The sequence below is a fragment of the Lepisma saccharinum genome, chromosome 17 (genome assembly GCF_977018435.1).
Source record: "Lepisma saccharinum chromosome 17, izLepSacc3.1, whole genome shotgun sequence".
NCBI lineage: Eukaryota > Metazoa > Arthropoda > Insecta > Zygentoma > Lepismatidae > Lepisma > Lepisma saccharinum.
Genome location: NC_139245.1, coordinates 13,810,662 through 13,832,754, shown reverse-complemented (window position 1 = coordinate 13,832,754; position 22,093 = coordinate 13,810,662). Strand labels below are relative to the sequence as shown.

The 22,093-nt window shown below is 33.9% G+C and overlaps 2 protein-coding genes across 10 annotated transcripts in view; one reads left to right on the top strand and one right to left on the bottom strand.

Moving 5' to 3' along the window:
- Nucleotides 1-22,093, top strand: part of Psf3 (DNA replication complex GINS protein Psf3) — a 125,066-nt gene that overhangs the window by 9,169 nt on the left and 93,804 nt on the right. Inside the window, exons 4-5 of one of the 3 annotated variants that reach the window (XR_014443580.1) lie at nt 7,717-7,949; nt 21,010-21,097. Coding sequence is in view for 2 of the 3 variants with exons in the window: in XM_083138953.1 (XP_082995079.1) it covers nt 7,717-7,947 (231 nt within the window). In the remaining variant the exon portion in view is untranslated. Of the gene's footprint in view, nt 1-7,716; nt 8,179-13,212; nt 13,318-21,009; nt 21,098-22,093 lie in introns of those variants that run through there. The other 2 variants (XM_083138953.1, XM_083138952.1) reach the window with 2 other exon arrangements.
- Nucleotides 15,504-22,093, bottom strand: part of Hnf4 (Hepatocyte nuclear factor 4) — a 174,510-nt gene continuing 167,920 nt past the window's right edge. For 6 of the 7 annotated variants that reach the window (XM_083138946.1, XM_083138945.1, XM_083138948.1 and 3 more), the window contains 2 exons: nt 19,055-19,291; nt 15,504-18,393 (listed from right to left, as the gene is read on the bottom strand). In XM_083138946.1, coding sequence (XP_082995072.1) covers nt 18,104-18,393; nt 19,055-19,291 — 527 coding nt within the window. In that variant the 3' untranslated portion in view covers nt 15,504-18,103. The remainder of the gene's footprint in view (nt 18,394-19,054; nt 19,292-22,093) is intronic. The other variant, XM_083138947.1, reaches the window with a different exon arrangement.

Sequence of the window (22,093 nt, the reverse complement as noted above, 5' to 3'; positions counted from 1 at the left end):
ATGCATCTACAACTTCTGGAATATCAAATTCTCCTTCTGGAAATGTATCAAGGACCTTTACACGACAATCTGGTATTGGAACATCTTACCAATCAACAACAAATTTAAATTAAAGGAGCGGATGGAAGTGCCTCGTTCACTCTGCTTTCTTTCAGAGAGGCCAAATTTGAACAAACGAAATTCATTTCAAACACAGGAAATTATGAATGTACGTGATGATGAAGACTTAATATCGGAACCACTACAAGTGAATTTTTTATTGGAATGGTTTGAAGAAGAACCTGAATGGACTGTTAGTGATTATGATATTCCGGTTCCATTAACTGAAGTTCCAGTTATTCATGGAATTATTTGTCAAATACCTGTAGTTTGTATTATAGATTCTGGAAGTCAGGAAAATGTTCTAAATTTTGACGTTTGGTGTAAACTATCGTCTTTGATTGGCAACATTAAACTGGATAACGTGGAAGATGTAAAACGCACCGGTTTTGCTGGATCCAAGAAGTGTAAAGTTGTTGGCAGTAAAATTATTAATCTGCAGATAAAGAACGAATACTTTTCTATGGAATTTTTTGTTCTTAAAGAGTTGAATGCCGATGTCATTTTAGGAGTTCCATTTTTGAGGAAATATAAAGCTGCAATTGATTTTAAAGAAGGGAATGTAAGTTTGCTAAATGATAAAGGAAAGGAAATTTCCTCTGTTTTAACTCGGCAATGTTCTTCTACAGAAGATTTGAAGTATTGTACAAAGTCTAACTTTTGTTCCGAAGATACATTAAATGATAATGAAAGTTATTCATGTAGATTGTTACGTGATGCGTCAACTTTGAATGATGATGTAGAATATATGCCAGCTAAGAAGTCCATTTATGAGTCTGTTTTTAGAAATGATAATTTAGATAATTTGTAGAAAGCTGATTTATTCAAACTTCTGTCTTATTATCACGTACAATTTTCAGATAAACCTAGAAAAGCAATTGTTGAACCTTACAAGATTCAATTAGATACTGTAACACCTATTACAAGCACACCTTATCCCATACCAATATCAAGGAGACTACCTTTAGAAGAAGAGCTTTCCAAGTGGGAGAAATGGGGAATTAATTAATTTACTAAGATTCTTCACCATATCTTAACCCTCTACATATAGTGCCAAAGCAAGGAGGTCTTTGGAGACCTGTGATCGATTTTAGGAAACTTAATCAACATGTTATCTCTCCACAAGTCAGAGTAGAAGCAATTAATGAAATGTTACAGAGGTTCCTAGGATGTGTTTACTTTTCTTCAATTGATTTATCATGCGGTTATTTTCAAATACCGTTGACTGAAGATTCATATCCTTACACAGCTTTTTCTTATAGAGGCAGACAATATCTTTTCCGCTATCTTCCGTTTGGGATTCGATCAGCAGTCTCAGTGTTCCAGGACAGGATGAATAAAATATTCTCCACCGATTGCAGAAATTTTGTTATTTGGATGATATTCTAATTTTCAGCAAAGATTGGTCTCAACATATGCAACATTTAGAACTAGTTTTACAAAAGATAAAGGGTGTCAATATGTCTATTAAATTTTCCAAATGTAAGTTTGCTTACAAAGAAATCTGCTTCCTTGGACACATAGTGTCCAGTGATAAAATTATGGTTGATCCTGCAAAGAATTCAGCAATTATTAATTTTCCAATTCCAACAAACAAACACTCCTTGAGAAGGTTCTTAGGATTAGCTAATTGGAGGCGAAAGTTTATTGAAGGATTTGCTGAAATGGCACAGCCTTTGTATGATCTGTTGAAAAAGGAATCAAAATGGCAATGGAATGATGTTCATGCTTCAGTTTTTGAAAACCTCCGCAAGTCACTGATATCTCCAAAGGCTTTGTATCAACCAGATTTCACGAAGCCTTTCAATGTCAACACAGACGGTTCGAAGAAAGGAATAGGAGCTGTTCTATGTCAAGACTCAACTGAAAATTCTGAAGAAGGACCACGTATAATTCAATACGTTAGCAGATCTCTTAAAGGCAATGAGTTATCATACAATACTCACGAGATTGAATGCTTAGCGATATTATTTGCTTTTGAAAAATTCTACATTTACATAGCTTGAACTAAGGTGAAATTGTTTACCTATCATCAATCTTTATCTTGGCTAGAATCTACTAAAACTTTGAATCCACGATTAAATTGTTGGAGTTTGAAATTACAAATGTTTGATTATAATGTATATCACGTGCCGGGAAAATCTAATGAAGCTGCAGATGCTTTAAGCAGATATCCTGATTTAAGTACAGGTTTTCCAACTCTATCGGAACTATATGTAAATAACATAAGTCTTGATTTTCTTGACGAAGATAGTGTAACATTTTGGCAAGAAAGTCAAAATTCGAATTCTTATTGCAGTGCCATTGTACAAAAGTTACAAAATGGGAATTTGTCGAAGAATATAAAAAGGCAATATTTGATTCAAGATAATATATTATTCCTGAAACATTTGAAAGAAGACAAGTGGAAACTTGTAGTACCTATTATTGTTGTACCCAAAATTCTTCATAAATTACATGACTTACAAGGTCATTTTGGATACTATAAACTATTTAATAAGTGCAGAAGTTTATATTATTGGCCTAAAATGAAAGTTAGTATCAAGCAGTATTTGAACGACTGTCTAACATGCGCAAAAACTAAACAAGCTCACACAAAAATTAGTAAGGATGAATTGCATGTATATTCTACTACTCCACATGATATGTTATCAATAGATCTTGTTGGACCGTTACCCAAATCACAAGAATATAGTTACATATTAACAATAGTTGACACGATGTCCAAATTTTTAATGGCTTATCCGTTAAGGAAGGCAACGTCACGTGAAATAATTAACAAATTCAAGCTCCAGTATTTTTACCACTATCCAGCATGTAAGGTAATATTATCAGATAACGGTTCCCAATTTAAATCACAAGAGTGGAAGTTATATATGAATGACTGTAACATAAAACATATCACCACGTCTGTTTATTCGCCTTTCGCAAATCCTGTGGAAAGGTACAACAAAGAGTTAATACGATTGTTACGATTATATACTTCGCAAAATCATCAGGACTGGGTAAAATATTTGAATCATGTAACAGGACTTCTTAATAATTCCGTTTCGGAAGTAACAAGTTTCACACCTAGTGAACTTTTTCTTCATCACAAATTAAAGGATTCAATTATCAGTCAAATTAACTGGCCAGATGATTTAAAGTTTGTGCCCTGGAAACATAAGTATTTTATCGCCAAAGCACGTATTAAGGAAAGATATAAGCCCAAAACTATTGAGTGTGATGCTAATAAATTGAAGATTGTCCCAGGTGATATTGTTTTAGTGAAAAATCATGAACATAGTAGTGCAATTAACAAGAAAATTCATAAGTTTATGGAATTATGGCTTGGACCCTATATAGTTGATGCTGTGAAAAACAATTATACAATTTTGATGTCTATGGACGGAAATAAGATAACAACAAGGCAGAACTTGTCAAATATCAAGAAATTTAATTGTTCTGATGAGAAAAAGGAAGAATTGCTTAAACTAATGTAATTGTTATGAAGTAATGCATAAGTAGCTGTAAATTCGAAAACTAAGATGACATTTTCAGAACTTTAGTAAAAATAGTATTGTAAATTTGTGAATTGGTTCATTATGTAAAGTGAACTTTCTCATTATCCTGACGAGTGTATATTAAAAGCAGGACTCAAATCTTATATATTATGTAAAAAAAAAATGTTATGTTCATTTTTTTTTCAGGAGAAGGGGAGAGATTGAGACTGTCCTATTCTCAAACTGTCATGTTCAAAGTTAATATTATTTATGTTATTGATGTTGTTTTTAACTTATGCATGTTTGTTTTATAGATATTGTTATAATCATCTTATCACGCTGTATAAAATACAAGAAATGAAATTGATGTAACCATAGCAACGAGAAATAATAAGTACTAAAATGGTGATGGAAGTGGTGAGATTTTCTGCGCCTGTATTGTATTTATTTTAATTATAACGGTTATCGTTAATTACGCAATTTTATTTGCATTGATAATTGTTCTGCAAGTTTAAGCGCAGTGACGGTTATCAATGTAATGACGACGAAGTGAGATGTAAACAACATATCACTTCACATTTTTTTCCTATAAAAAGGTTTCAGGCACAAAGCAACAGCACTGCTTAAATACATACTTTGTAATGTATACAGTACACGTTTGTAATAATATTTTAGTTCTTTCAATTATAAACACTGTCACACTACACCATTAGATGGTGTAACTCAGCGTACCTTTCGTGCTGTATATATTATACATTGTAATCGCAAAAGCTAACCGAAATGTCACATGAAATGCTTCCATGTAAAGTATTATCTGCTACAAGATTTTTGAAAGCATTTGCGTAGCAATTATGTTAGAAAAAATGTTAAAAGGAAATGCTTCCGTCTAAAGCGGTTTTAACTTTATGATTAAATGAATAGTAGTATCTTTTACAAGAATAAGAAACTCTATGCTTTGATCATGATGAATTGTTTGTACTTTTGACAAATACCTGAATTTTACGTATGTCATTGTTTCAGAGACTTGTTTTGTCTCCATCTTCAGGATAGTATATTTGCCATGTGATCATATGTCGGTAGTCCCTAAACACAGGGTGTGTTTGGTAAAGGTGGTCAATGTGAGTTGTCAGAGCAAAACTGAAGAGAAAACAGAATGCTTGGGGGGATAATTTAGCACTGACTGATCCTCCATCTAGTCTTGTAGTCTGTACAATCTACTTACCCTACCCTGAAGATGAAGATAAAACTAGTCTCTGAAATGTTATGTATGCATATAATAAACCATGTACAGTGGTTAAAAGTCCAAACAATTGATCATGAATCAACCTGCACTGATAAACTAGAAAGACATATATGACAATTCAACTGAAAGAAATTGTTAAAGGATGAATTTTGTTAAGATCAAATTATATGCAGCTATTGTTATGGTTCCTCTGAATTACTAAAGGCCTATGCATTTAAAAGAAAGCCTTGCAATCACTCCACGAATTTCATTGTTAGTATAGCAATGAATAAAATTAGTTGCAAGTGAGAACGCAGAATATTTTTATCCAAATTAATTATTGGACAGTTTCTTTTGGTTGTGTTGTTATATTTTATAATAATACAAATTCAATTTCTATATTTCTACCTTTTAAATAAATATCTGAAATGTCCTGGACCAGAGAGAGAAAAATACAGGGTGCCCAGTTGCCATGCTGGCTGAAAATTTTCATGTAGCTCCTGAAATTTCAAATCCAGTTCTAAATTTTTACTAATAATTAAAGTTAATTTATGGAAATTTCCATTAGTTAACAAAAAAAAGTACAGTATATGTTTTTTCATGTTTGTGTTTTTTCTGTATCACGTGTTTCATTAAATCAGAATGATAAATATGCAGTTATAATTTTTTTCTCCGTTTCTAGCAAAATTTTAAAAGCTGCAACGATATGGTAGAATCCGCCATATATTAGAATGTATTGCATAGCTATTTATGCTGTTACCCGTATAGCCTTCTTTAGGAAGACCACTTCGGCGCAAGAATTAATTTGACCGAAACCACATCTATATGGCAGTAATTGACAAGTCATATCTTGAAAACTACAAATGATATTTCAGTTATGTCTTTTTGTTCAATAGTATATCTATGAAAGTATGACATACTTGAATTACAATACAATATATCCATTGTTACCATTATTAACAAGCGAAGTTTGAAAATGCCCTTTGTTATCCCTTGTGAGATAGATTTATAAAAATTGCTGGAACTCAAACTGCTCCTTTAAAAAAAATGAAAAATTTACATGTAATAATGTGTGTACAGCAACACTTTGCTACGTGCCACCACAATCACAACTCCGAAGTATGGAGCCATGAATTAGGTAACACACTGCTCCTTCACCGGCTAGACAGTTGGAAGCATCGGTTATCACTCAGGGATCAGGATTAAGATGATCCCCGTTCCTCCAGGAAGATAACCACCGAATTGCAACATGTCACAGCAAATAAAATTAAAATGTCCAAAAACTTTAACACGTCTTCGCGCACGTTACACACATTTTTGCAAGTAAAAAAATATAATGTGTTGTGTCCTGCTTGCTCGTAGGCAGTGATAAGTAACTTATTTCTCACGACAGAATCTGCGCACCGCCTTTACTGTTAATAGCAAGACCTCAACTGCTTACCTCGGATGCGAGGCACAGCATAACAGTTTGTTCTTTCTTAACAATGCTACTAACTCATACTATAAAAAGAACACAAGAAAAACTGATAATTTATATTTCAGATCAATGCTAATTAGCGATAGTAAGCTTAGGTTATGGTTGGTAACAATTAAGAATGCCAACATGGAACTTTTGATGTCGGCATTTACACATAGCATCATTCCCCACTCCTAAAATAAACAGCCAATAGATAAGTGCCCTATTATTGAATATGAGGGGGAATTTCTTCGTTTTAATGTTACAATAATAAACTAGGAAAAAAGAATAACGAAACTGATTTTATAAAGTAATTAATATTTGCCCTTCCACATACAGTAAAATGATTAAATTAAAGATGTAGTTCATAGATTTTTAACTAAGACTAAATAACTTCAATCTTGTCCATTGTTGACAAAAATCAATATTAGGAAGAAATCTATGCAATATGTATTTAAACAACAACTTCTGCATGAAAGATAGAAATAATCCTAGCCATCTTGGATTTGAAAGAAAGTAATTCAAAATGTTGCACATACAATTTGGAATAATTATTAGCCCCTATAACTTGAATTAGATGTAAAAATAAGCTAATAATATACTATAAGATAAAACATAAATATATACATTAATTATGAAAGGTAATCAAATATAAATAATTTTATGCAAGTTATTCACTTGAAAGCATACAAATAAGATATACAGTATTCCAATATATGAATGAAATTTGGCTAACATGGCGGTCATTACAACTTTAAGCAACATGCGATGATCAATGGTCCAGGGGGAAAATGGGAGCCAAGGCCCAATTTTTTAAATTTGCCTCAACCACGTGGCAGCAATTAACTCACCATGTCTTGAAAACTACACACAATATTTCAGTTCTGTCTTTTTTTTCATTTGTATGCTTCTAAAGATATTGTCCATTGTTACTATTTAAATTCCATATTTCTTTTCCTTAAACTGGCAACACTGCTGCCACTCTTATGCATTGTTATTATTTTTTTTACGCAAGAAGCATTATTCTATTTTCAACGAAACTTTGTATGGTTATAGGAGTGTATCATTGCTATATAGTACATTTTTATTCACTTCAATCTATTGTGGTGCAACAATTTTTTGAAAATTTTCAATTTTCTTCTTCTTCTTCCTTTAACACTAATTATGGGGAGGCACCTCCAGTAAAAGCTCTGTCTTTCCGAAGAAAAACAAAACTGATTTCATATCTCTACGACAATTAGTTCTCGAGCTACATTTTTTTTGTACATTGTGGTAAGTTTGACAAGTTTGAAAAGTGCATATTTCAAAGGTTCCTGCCCGAAGAGGCTCCCGCCTTCTAAAGATTAAGCAAGAAAGTATTTTTTGCACTTGTAAAACTAATTATTGACAGAAAAGTCATAACACGCTACGTAATTAATTCTTGAGAGTAATTTCTGAAAGTAAATACACTTTTTCAGACATTTAAGGAGAGATTCAGACAAGTAATGGACTGGTCACAGAACATCATGGGTTGTGACCCTTCCTTGATTGCCCGATTGGATTTCTTGGAACGTGACCTCTTCCGGATTGGCCAGAAAGCCCGATCAGATTTGACAGCCTGGTTGAATCAGGGCACTGGACAGATTACAGCTGCCGAAATGGTTGTTAGCCACAAGAAAAGAAAACTTACAGAGATGGAATCATCATAATGGTAAATTTGATTGATCAACATAATTGATACTGGTGTAACAGTAAATTAGTTTGAACTATTGCGATAATTTTCTTTATGTGTAAACACATTTACATCTTGACCAATTTTCCACAAGGAAATTGCATACAATGCACATGATGGTATTTTTAAATAAACTATGACTATATAACTTGTAATTGATAATGTTATGTAATTAATGTTCATACCATGAATTTTTTTATAGGTTTGAAAGCCTTTTTATTTCCATTTTGGATGAAATTTGATTTAGTAAATATATTTTTGAATAATTTGGCTTTTTTATCCTCTTTAATAGCCATAATTATAATTTTCTACTATAACTCCCTCTTTTTTTTCAAAAGTGAGTACAGTGTTTGCTTACAAAGGAGAGGCAAATGTAGACAACCTAGTACAAAGTAATAAATGAAGAAAATAGGAAACACTAATGAGACAACCAGAAGTTTCAGATATTGCATTCTCATTTAATAATAAACTAGCTGATTACCTGGCATTGCCCGGGTATTTATTTATCCCAATCTTGTGTTAGACAGGAAAATAATGAATTCTAACTATTATTTTTCACCCCCCATGCCGGTAGGTGATGAACTTGAATTTGAGCCGCATTGGGAGTGTCACGAAAACTATGGATTCCATTCGCAACACAGCCTGAATGTTAGACAACCCAAAAAACACTATTGTTGTGCGGGATTGCATAGAGTCACGGATGTCTATTTGTGCGGAATTTGATATCGGTCGTTTTGTATTATATTTACATGTCACCCCCTTCCCACCCCACCCCTAGGGGTGTCTTACCCTCCAAAATATTATTTCCAGATTGCAAGTGATACATGTACCAGGTTTGGTTGAAATTGCTCCAGGCATTTGAGAGTTATGCCGGAACAAACAAACATACACACCCACACACATACATCAATTTTTATATATATAGAAATTTATTTATTGTTGATTATATGTATGTTCTTCAAGAGACTGTGGCCAAGAACTTCAAATGCAGGAAAATAAAATCTGGGAAATAGTTATAGTTATAATATATATGTAACAATAGAAATCAGGTGCAGTGGTAGAAAATTGTCATTAAAAGTCAGTATTTATTTAATTTGTGACTACAATTTACCATTTGCTTTCATTACTGTATTTTGGGGGCATACATGCAAAGTTTTTCTTTTTTTAGCTAATTTATCACATTGATAGGTTGCAATTAAGTTGATCAGTAATTAATCAGAATGTGGTCATTTTTTGGGGGTATTGTGGCTATTCTTCAGTGGCTAAGTTTTTCCTCATAGGTTTTTTTAATGTACAGTCACTGGCAATACTGCATGATGTTGTGTGTGTTGCTTAACTCTATGGCAGAGGTTAAACTTACCATTGAAGAGTTTGCTATAGAGGTTCACTCATCATCGTAGTCAGGCAACATGTATAACGTCATGCATGGAAGTGTATTTCAAGATTTAGATATCCAGTTTTTATTACTGGTGACTGTACCTGGCTGAGATATTGCTCATGTTCAGTCTCAGTGATCCATGCAATTAACATTAGTCATCAGGATCAAATTAAGATGGGAGTTTTCGGACATTCACATGTGAATAAAATAAGGTAAAAAATGTTAAATGAATAAGATTTAAGCTTGGAGGCTGTACATGTTGGGTAACTAGAGTTGGATTGGATTGATTTGGTGTTTTAAGTCCAGTTTATGCACAGTAAGGCTAATTGGGACTGGACCTACAGTTTAAAGTGGAATCCGAACCACTATGTACCTCCACCAGGAATCGAACCCGGTGGCCACCACCATCGTGAAGAAAATGGGGAGCTATGAATGAGTAGCATAACCCGGGCATGGAAACCTACCAGTAGCGGCTCGTGCCTAAAATAAGAGGTGAAGAAGTATATTTATAGGCAATGAAAACAAATAGTAAGTGCCAGTGCCCCCCCCCCCCCCCCCAATTTAAAACGTCTTTTTTGTCTTCATCCGTCCATCTGGAAAATGCTGTCTGCAACAAATTACACACTAACTCATTTACTGGGTTCATTGTAGAAACCACAGCTCAACACATGAACACAACACACGATAGGAAACGCGAAACACACACGCGGAACAAGATCTCGCGAGAACGCGAAGATTTTGCCACAAGCACTGGATGCGATGTTTTCTCCGACGAGAGAACTGCTTCATCTAGAAGGCGACACCCGTTCAAGGCCAACGCTAGGTGACGTCACCGTTGCCATGACAACCGGCTAAGTTTTCCGCAACCTAGCGGTGTTTGCTCTTGGGTTGGGACGAACTCAATACGTGCGTAGCGCCGAGCGGCGTGTTATTTGAGTATTATCGTGTGCGTTCTGCTGGGAAATAGTTAAATTTAACAAGCAAATGAAAAATGTCAATATTAATTTGAAAATTAGGTGAAAACATCTGCACTTGTTGCACTTGGCCAGCCGCCACTGAAACCTACGATGATGACTGGGGGTTAGTCATTCTGACTACACATAACCCCATAACTGGTTGGTTGATTGCCCACCTCAGCAGGTGGAAATGAGGCTGGCAGTCGGTAGGCCCTGGCCCCCACAGGCTGTTGCATCAGGGGTTATTATTATTATTACCAGTTGAGACTGCGAAGTATGTCCCAACAGGTACAAATATCGATATTCCCTTCCTTTTATTGCCACTTGTGCTGACATCATTAGCTTTCGTTACTGCCTTAGGAAAAAAAAAATTATCAGATGTTACGGGGCTTTACTTTTATTTGTTCCCATTGTGTGTGGTTCGCGAATATGGTCATTCCTCTCTACAACAACCCTGGGAATAGTGTCCATCATAATCCAGGGTCCGGATTTTGATTACCTAAAAATCTTTGAAAAATGACCCAAAAAGTCGTACAAAACTCAATCGGCTTATTGAAAATATATAAATATTGTACACTTACATTATGGATCACAATCAATAAGATTGGGAAGAATTCACAAATATCAGAATATTACACAATCATTCTGAAACAAACTATTTAACAATTGCTTCTTCAACTTGGTGTGTTGTATGGACTGTGAATAAGAAACTCGACAATATTGCATTTCGCGATTTTCAGACAGGCTTTGTTGCCCTGGTAGTTAAACACAGAGTGAGTACCGCAAGATAACATTCAGACAAAACAGAAATTGTTGAACTTCTTATGTTTCAGCTTGCAATGACATAAAATTTTAAAAAATGACCTAAAATAAAAATGGTAAGAAATGACCAAAAAATGACCCAAAAAAAACCAATATCTTCAACCTGAGGAGGGTGTTCAGGATTTCTGTACTGGTTAGCAATGTCTACGTTGCACCAGTTAAAAGATGAAATGTCATCAAAATCCGGGCCCGGAATGACCCTTTTGCACCTAGAACCTTGAAAAGTTTGGGAAAAAAAGGTATAAATATAAATGTAGATAATCACTAGTATAGTTACTACGTGTATGTATTAAATGTAAACACGTCACTTCATGCTGTTCTTGGCATATACACATAGCCAGTTATACAACATTTTACCCTAAAATGTCGAGGCTGATTTTCCCATTGTAGGCCTCAACTTTGAGCATGTTTTCAGTGGAAAGTTTAAAATTACCCAAGATTTTGAACAAAAATTTATATCTCGGTAATTATGAATGCTCGAGTTACAAATTTTAGCTTGTTTTTCCAGTACAAGCCTATGGTTGAATTTTTGATGATTTTATAACATTTAAATATTTTTTTTTATTTGAATCGATTTTTATATTTTTTTAGAAAACACGTTTAAAATTGCTTACATGTTGTTGTTTTTTTATATTTTTTTTTTACCAAATCCGGTTGGTCTTACATGGATGACTCATATAAGAATCTATTATGGAAATGTTTCTTTGAGTGTATTAATGAAACTATAATTTCAGTAACTTTTCTTCCAGTGAAAATAAAACATTCTGGATGTACTATATAATTGTAATTTCAAATATTTTTTTGTCTTCATAGCTGAATTTTGGAGATTTTTTTAATGATAGTTTGCAAAATTGACACTATTTATGGTTTAACATGATTAGTATTTTGTTTATTCTAACAATTTTTTTGCCTATAAAAAATATTGAATTTTAAATCAAATCAATTTAAGTGTGTTTACAGTTTACATGTTACATTTCCTTTCGTATGAGCTTCACCACATCAGTACATATATTTTGTTTCCTTTCTTTTACTTTCTTAGAGCCTAACACACACCATTCAATGATTACGAGATTAGTGCACTTTCACCAAAAGTGATATCTACAAAAGATATCTACAAATTCCTTATGTACATTATTCTATAAATTATTTCTTTAAAGTTATTTAAATCATCCTGATTAAAATCAATCCATCTTGTGTAAATGAATCTGAATTCAGCCGACCAATAACGTGTGTCAGTATTTGCAGCAGTGAGCGAAAAGACGGTTGTCGTTGCAGGATGTTTTTGTTTGTTCTCATAACTTATGGTTGTGCGAATTACTCACAATTATAGAATAACACGTATTCTTAAATGATATTTAAAAATACTAAACCTTATTGTACTTATGATTGGTGAGTATATATTATTTCTGAACAACGTTTCGGGAAACCACTGTTCCCTTCATCAGGTTCTATTTTGACTATCGAAAACACTCCATAGCCACGTCAAGTCGATTCAAAAGCCAGGAAAAAGGATATAGGTATGACTCTGGTAAAGGAGGAATTTAGAAAACTTGCCAAAACCTGTTAAAACTGCCATTCCCACGCTACTTTTAAAACCACAAACGTTTAAAAATCAATCTAAAAGAAGCATTTCAACTTAAAGAGTTAAAAAGTTAAAAAGGTGGACGCCATTTCACTTCGGCAAGAAGGCATTCCGAAGTCGCCTCGGAAAAGTGAAATGGCATGCACCTTTTTAACTTGTTAACTCTTTTTAAGTTGAAATGCTTCTTTTAGATTGATTTTTTAACTTTTGTTGTTTTAAAAGTAGCGTGGGAATGGCAGTTTTAACAGGTTTTGGCAAGTTTTCTAAATTCCTCCTTTACCAGAGTCATACTTATATCCTTTTTCCTGGCTTTTGAATCGACTTGATGTGGCTATGGAGTGTTTTCGATAGTCAAAATAGAACCTGATGAAGGGAACAGTGGTTTCCCGAAACGTTGTTCGGAAATAATATATACTCACCAATCATAAGTACAACAAGTTTTAGTATTTTTAAACACCATTTAAGAATACATGTTATTTTTTGTTCGTTGTACGAACATTGCAGGTTTCTCTTCAAAGAATAAGCATACAATAGTGTATCAAGATTTGCCATCTGCACTAAGACCAGTCCCACACGACAAATCTTTACACATCTCGGAGCCTCCGGAGAACAAGTACATTTACAAAAATGGAATGTGCAGATTTTGCCTCTGCCGAAGAGTCATGCCAAGATGAGTACATACCCGAGAAAACTTCAGAACCAAAACTATTTAATCAGCCTTAAATGACCTCATTAGAGACCTTTCATTGTCGAAAGAGAAAGCAGAAGTCCCTGCTTCAAGACTAAAAGAAAAAAATCTCTTAGCAGGTGACACCCGAGTCTGTCACTATTGAGTATGGAATCATGAGGTGATCCCAAGATGATATTTCTTCCTCCTCTGCACATAAAACTTAGGTTAATAAAGTGCTTGGTGATGACAATGGCAAAATGAACTCTAGAGCGTTCCAATATTGTACTGCTAAATTTCCGAACATAAGCACAGCTAAATTTAAAGAAGGCATTTTCGTGTGACGTCAAGTCTGAGATATTTTAAAAGATGGAGCATTTATGGAAACCCTAACTGCTGAAGAATGAGAAGCTTTGAGAAGTTTTCAGTGGGTTTGTGAAAATTTTCTAGGTAAAACCAATTCTCCGGATTTCATCAACGGCGTTGATAAACTGGAAGGCGTTGTATGTCGGATGCCACTTAAACTACACTTCCTGCACTCCCATTTGCATTTCTTCCCTAAAAAGATGTGAGTGACGAACATGGGCATTGAGACAAAGGAACAGTGCTACCAAGGTTCTACGTATGATGGCAGATTACTGCCAAATGTTGTATCGTGATGATCCTGATGCAGTGTACAACAGACATTCATCACATTTTTGAATAATACTTACCTATGTTAATGAAATCCAATATTGCTGTATAGGTCAGACTAAGGACAATTTTCATGTAATAGAGAGGGTTGTTATAAAAAAATTGTGGGTCTCTGCACAAATCTAGATGTCAATTAATGATCAGCATTAAAAACTGATCTAGAAAAGTAAGGTTTTTATTTCTGATGATTAAAAAAAGTTTATTTTGTAGACCAGTGTAATCAGTGGCTAAACTGCAGTTGTGCAGTATCATTACAATCGGGAGGATGTTCACTATTAAAATAATAAAGTTTTATTATGAAGAACTTATAATTTTCAAACACACAGCTGTACTATTAGCCTGATCAAAATTTTTGTTCCCATGCTCCTGTTTATCGAAAATTTTGATGCCATCTTTGGGAATATCTGCACCCCTTGGTGTATGATTGGTAACACAAGGGGTCTGCCTAATGAAATAAATTATTGTGTAATTCATATAACGTGTAATTTTACCACAGGAGCCATTCCAAAACTGCCCAAGTACAATTTTAATGCTATTTTTGTGTAGGCCTTATGGTGGGTAAAAATCAATCTAACTCCTTTTGAAATACTATAACAACTCATTTCTGAGAAACCATGATAGGTCATAGAATTAAAAGTTGACTGTATGGCCAAATTGATAGCAACCAAACTAATTTCATTCAATAGCAAAAACAATTTTTATATACCTACCTACCAAGCTGAAATGAAACTCATAATTACTGATGCATATTATTAAGAATTTAAGTGTAACCAAAATGCTCCAAATTTGAAATTTCCCACAATGAGAAGTTCTTAAATTCGCAGTCCCCTGAAGAAGGTAAGTGTTCTGTTACTGTTGTTAAAGATGTCCTGGGTCCAATGCCCAGTGGAAGTTCTAAAATTTTGGTGATGAGTTGAAAAAGAATTAACTGGCTCCAGATTGTGAAAGCCAGATAACAGTGACAATTGGAGCAGATGCACTGACCAATGAAATGTTGCTTGAAAGGCCACGGATTTATATTCAGCGTACAGGAAATTTCAAATCACAAGCATTTTTGCAACATGTTTTATTAGATCAAATCAACGATGAGACAAAATGAATTTGGAGTTCCACTGAAAATGCATACCAAGCTATGCTTATTGATTGATTCATTGGTGCTTAGCTATTGTTTACTGTGAATTTTAGATGAAGTCAAATATTTTATATCACTCATTCCAAAACAAATACAAGCAGCTTTGAAACCTTTATATTTGTTTAATCAAGTGTTATTTTAATAACCAAATTTATTTCATATACAGTTCTTGATTTTTAGAACTTAAAATAAATAAATAAATGACACACAAGCTGTGATTAGAAAGTTTGTTGTTACACATTGTAATATATGTCTGATATAACACAAGCAATAGGAAGTCAGTTGAACAAACACACACTCACTCACACACAAAGGAATAATATATATTTTTTATTTTTAGGAACAACAAATATTTGGCACCACATACAGTATTCCCACATTCAGAGACATATTTACACTTGGGTTTATATGCTATAAGGGTCCCTATATATTTAATACATAAAATATACACATTTCATAGAAATATATATATATACTACAGTTTTTATTAATGATATGTTCTATGTGTTTCTTTATATATACTATATCATGCAACAAAAAAAGAAAACCTATAATTAATATATTATGGAGGGATATAAATTGTATACTTTCCCCAATGGTGGAATGTTCCTTGCTTTTCTTGAACATGAAATCCTGAGATCTATATATTTGCATTGTCACTCGTGTGTCTATTTTTTTCTAGAAAAAACCTCTCTGTAGATTTCATTTTAATATAACAATTGTTTATTTTCACTTTACAAAGAATACCCATGTCTTTTTTCTATTGTAAAGAGAAGGCACAATGAGGACATAACAGATTTTGTAAATAATTAATTACAACATAGTTGAAATAACAACAAAGATGTGAAAAACTAGTCAACAGTTGTCGTCATTTAAAAAAATATCAAAAATCACATACATACAGTTAATTTATCAACCCTTTACAGATTTTATCATCACAAGTTTATCAAAATAGAAAAACAAGGGACAGCACCTGTTATTTGAATATGTACAATATAAGAACTGACCACAATAAAAATACATGTTGCATTATATTTCACAACCACTTTTTATACATATATTTTGCATGATCATCAGTAGCTAGCTTTATTGAGCACATAAAAGTAGTCTTACTTCGTTCAATATAGGCAAAGGGTACACTGCAGATGTTCTATTGGGTGTAAAATGCCATGCCTACAAAGTTAAATAATCTGGTGACAAACACGTACGTAGAAAACATATTTGATTGGTACGAGTTGGAATTAGCTACCGATTTAAATCTAAAAATACATTGAAGCTTTCCATATTTGAAATGTAGTGCACTAAAAATGAAAAAAGTGATAAAAAGTTTCCAAAGTTTCGCAAACTTAACTTTGTGTTTTCGGATTAAAACAATTTTAAACTTTTTATAAGTGTTTTTATTTTTAGCCACTGTCCATTTCAAGATTATATAAAATATATATTGTTTACAGCACATGGTATTATAATTATCTCAAAATACATTTCCTAATTGCAGAATGATAGTGGTTCTCAAATACTTGTACCAAAATACTCTTGAAGGTGCAACGCACTGGAACCTGAAGCTAGTTCTTGTACTTCATAAGTTTTACGTCACTGTCCCCAGCAGTAAATGTAAAATTAACCACATATTTGTTTCTAAAACTACCTTATTTATTGCAACAAATTTATATAGTCTGTCCCAGCTAACTGTGGAGCAAGGCTGCGCACGCTGTTGGGAAGGCAGCCTCTCTCCCCCACTCCATGCAGTTCCGTTCCTCTCACGTGTTCATTGGTTGAGCCATCTCGCCTCACTACTTGTGCAGACTTGATTTTGTTTGCCTGCTCTACAGTTAGCTGGGACAGAGTATACATTTCCTTGTTTCATTATACTAGTTTCTTACAAAACAAAAATAATATCGATTTTCATTTTGAGCTGTATATTTTAACTATATTATTTTTCATATACTTATTTTGATCTTTGTAATATACTTTTAGAATGTTGTTTTATATTCCTTGTAATTTTTGCTAAATTCACATTTCACTATATTTCTGTTTAAGAAGAAACATGTTTTGTCTTTATTGTACCTAACTGCAATTATTTTCTTCTATTTTTCACATAAAAAATTGCATGAAAGTCCTATTGCAATCCATATCTTCTATTGAAGAACTAATGTAATTCATATTATTACTACTTTAGTTTTCCTGCTCTTATTTGAGCATATCCTTTTATTTTTCGAGATTTAGATTGTTGAATATATTCAAGGAACAAAAACAAAATATACAATTTTGGTTTTGTAAGAAAAGCAAATACAAATGCATACAAGAAGTTGAAACTGTTTTGCTTGAACCTTTGGAAATAACAGCACATTTAAAACACATTTAAAATGCCTTCACTATTTTTCCCCAGTTCTTGTTGAAAAACACTCATTACTAATGTAATAAATAATCTTGTTGGTGTATTGATTGTACAGTTGCATTTTGTAGTATATGGGACTTGCATTCTGTGTGTCATATTTTTATGTTAAGTAGCACTTTGGAAGCTTGAGGCAACTTGTATTAGAAAATAATACGTCAACAGTGAAAGGAATGAAAAATTAGCAATGTGCTTTTGATTTGGCACCAGAGGAATGTTTGCATTTGAGATCCATGCATGCTTCAGTCAAATACAATAAAAAAATAATTTATCAATGGTACTGCAGTCATATATTTTTTGGTGTTCTGAAACTCATGTCTATAGGGAGCATTATGGGAAATAGTAAATATTTTTTAAATAAATCTTTTTTTGTCACTGCACGACATAGATGCCACATGTCACTGTCATTTCTAACATTCTTGTAAACATTGACTTCTGCATATAACTGCGATGCAGAAACTTCACACAATGTAATATCTCCTTTTCCCCACTGACCTGATGGTGTTTTACATCAGAACGTAGGCTCCTCTTTGAATTGGTTTGTCTTGTAATGCGACGATATTAAGCGGAACGAGTCGTCTGGATCAGAAAGCTGCATGTCACGAGGAATTTCCCTCAGAATAACCACGGGATGTTGATTGGTACCATTAGCAGCAGATGTGGTTACCATGTGCCCATTGGTCATTGGTATTTGGGTTATAGAGCTAGTCTGAGTTGGTGCTGCACTTGTTGTTGTGGTCGATCCACTGTGGAAGGTTGTGGGTGTTGAAGATTGAGAACCATTTGCATCCCCAGTTGCACCTGAAATACATAATGAACATAATAATAATAAATCTCAGAATGTTAGGTTTAAGTGCATTCAATTTCAATTCTGTCTAAATTGAAAACCGCTCAATTGTATTGTACCAGGTGGTTATAATTAAAGTGACGGTGTTCAGAGTGGTACAGCACGGGCTGTAATGAGAGTCAAAACGTGGAATTTTCTGTAACTCTGACGTCAAAGTCGGTGACATTGCCTAACCATTGTGTGAGCTCCCTGGTTGTTGTTGGTGACGCTTGTTGCTTTTTCCTTTAGTAATGTTCATGTAATTCGAATAGTGAAATTGTAGCGATATTTTATTACAAGGAGTATTGTTTTCTGCGATTTATAGTGTTTTTCCTGTAACAATACCAAGTTTTGACTGCTTACAGCGTCATTTTTTACCCTGGTGGTGAGAATTGGAACTATTTTTTTTTTTTGCATAATTAGCGAGCGCATTGCTTCATTAGCATATCTACGAAGTTTCAGAATGCTACTCTCTGAACACCGTCACTTTAATTATAACCACCTGGTATATTGTGTACAGGGTGATTCAGTAAAAGCATGCAAAAATGAAAACAGGAGATAGGTAATGCACCACTGAACAATTTGAGATAAACCTAGGGGTTCGACTTTTAAATAATTGTGGAAATGACTACATACCTCCAAGCAGCATCTCCTGAAGCAAACTGTCTATTCTGGCAACCCCAAAAAGTTTTGCAAATTGGATTTGTTCAATCATTTGCCATGTGATGGACTGGAGCGCTGGCAGCGTGAGAAGAATCTCGCCAAAGCGACCCCTCGAGTCATATTGTCTATCACTGATGTAATCTTCCAAGTTGATCTGAATCTGATAACGAAGAGACTTGATACGGGTAGTGTCACTTAATCCCTTTGCATCTGAGGAGAAAAGAAAAATTAAGAACAAAAAGAAACTTCTACAGTGTTTGTGCTTCAGTTAAGATCTATGAAATGGACTAAGGAAGTTGTTTTTTTCTGCGAAAGAGTGACAGGCAGTAAAGTCTATTTTGAAGTATTTCATATATTGTGCTCCTTGTAGTGCAAGCGAATAGCGTGGGTTCAAATCTCAGATGAAGCCATGTTACTTCATATGAAGGACAATTTATATCATTATCCCTGTATGACAGTTAACTTGGTGCTGACAATGCTTGTAAATAACTTAATCAAGATATCAGTTATAGTAAATAGTGCTCAAATGTGTGTATGATGCATGAGAGTGTGACATGAAAAGGAACACACATGCACGTAAAGAGAATGGAACTTGAGGTTTTTATGTTAAGATTAATTGAAAGGATGTTTCTTTTAGTCACGTGTGTGTATATGTACACATAAAATTAACAGTGGAATATGCTTTGACAAGGTAAAATAGGAAATTAAAGTTAGAAAAAATGAAGTCTTGAGAGCATTTTAAGAAAAGCACGAAAATAAGAGTTCAAAATCACCAACTTCTTTCCTTAAAATAAAAACACTTGTTTTAGTTGAAATATACATGTTTAAAATCATAAAAATTGCTTATGAAAAATAACTTATTCAGTTTACAAAATAGAATAGTTCTAGGATCTCCAATTAAACTAAAATCAAATATTGTATAAAACATGAAAAATTTTAAATTAAAATAACGTTAATTAATTCAATAGAAACAATATATATTACGGCTCTGTACATCACCTCACAATATAAATGCACATCAAAGTCATATTTCTGTTTGTCAAGTTGTTTCGTATCAACTAAAAAGTTGATATTGAAGGTTTCAAGGGTATGGTATGGGACATTTTGGTCATTATTGAATCTCTTAACCAGAAAGGTTATTAGAAACTATACTGTTGTGTTTACCAAGGGTTCAATAAGTTAAATGAAAATTGCATGACATATGCAATAATTGCAATTACATGTGAAAATTGGATGGCTCTTTTTACTTTGTAACTCAATAATAACTAAACGGTCACTTGCCATGTTTCACCCAGAGCCCTTCATTTCACACTACATGACATCAAATTGTGAAATTAACCGACCTACATCTTCTTTTGTCTGTCCATGATTTTTGGATTGACCTAGATTCTTTCCCAGGGAAAAAGTTATGTGCAAGGTATGATAAAAGGTTAAAATGTAACATACATACATACACATACATACATGCATGCATGCACACATGCAGAGGGAAGGTGGGGAAGAGAAAGTATGTTAACCCTTAAGTGCCCAGGCTGTTTGCAGGGAAAAAATTGAAGCTATTAAAACTACAGTACTAATCACAAGTAGTGACTTCTCACCATATAATATATAACAGTGTAAATAATGAACATTAGTTTGTTACACTTTCAATTTTGTGTTGTAGGAAATTGAAGTTTACATTTAAAAGATGAGTTACACTAATAAAGCTCATATGTACTAATGTTTGTTTTTGATGGCTTCAAATTTTCCATTACTGATAAGAAATAATATTAGTGTTTTATGTTCATATTATAGTCTGATACGTATGTTAGACTAGACAAATTTGCCATGTAGAAGTTAATTAGTATGATAATTTTTTATCTATACTAATTCTAAATATATGTTTAGTTTAGACAAATAATGTAATATCACTTCCTTTTTAATTTCAGTTTCCTATAACTACCCGAACTTCCCTCATTTCTAACCTTGTGTTCCACGGAAGAATTATAATACCCTACCATGAATAATCCTTCCTAGGTAAGTGTTACAAAATTACAGTAGAAGCATCACATGAATTACAGTGTTATCTTTTTGCCTTTTACAAAAACAATATTGCTTTCCATAATTTAAAAAATATGTAAGGACTGTGTGGTAAAACCTCCCAGTGCAAGCTGGCCAGTGTTGTTTGAGTCAAATGGACCGTGTGGGGCCTGGCATTGTCATGGAGAAGAATGACGTGTTTCTACAACATTCCAGATCTTTTCTTCCGAACAGCTCCACGTACAGCACCGTGAAGCAGTGTTGAGTAATACTTGGCATTAATTGTGGCACCCTTCTCCACAAAATCCACATGGATAACACCTTTCATGTTCCAGAAGACTGTTCCCAAAATCTTACCGGCAGACGGCAGCGCTTTGCTTTTCTTGGGTGGAGGGGAACTTTTATGACACCATTCGTACACTCTTGCCCGTGACAGTGTTTGTTCACCATACTGTGCTTGCAGTCTACCCCAAATTTGAGCAGGTTTCACCTTCTCCTTCACGAGAAATTTCATTATACACCGCTGTTCCACAGCAACAGATACACTACTTGCCCCCATCTTTGTTTACACTACCGCGCATGCGCCAAATGTGTCGCAAAGAATCATGGTTACTCGCAAGGAATCATGGTCTGTCCTGCCCTAGTAATGCAGCGCTACATTGATTCATTAATATTTTATGCACGAAAGTCCTGGTCAACCTTGAACGACCCTTGTAGATGTCTATAGATGGTTCTTATTATTACGACAGTCATCAGATATTTTTTTGGTGAGAGATGGAGTTTATTGAAATTATTATACATAGATATGCAGTGGCATGCTCAGGATTTTAGAAAGGGGGGATTATGTGTACTTTTTTAGCAGTCCGTCCTTATTTTACCATCTTTTTGTGCATTTGATGTTCTTTTTTTAGGAATACTGGGCCAAAGGGGAGTTATGACCCCCTCCAACCTCCCCTCCTTGGGCACACCACTGTATAGCTCGACCACAAGGAA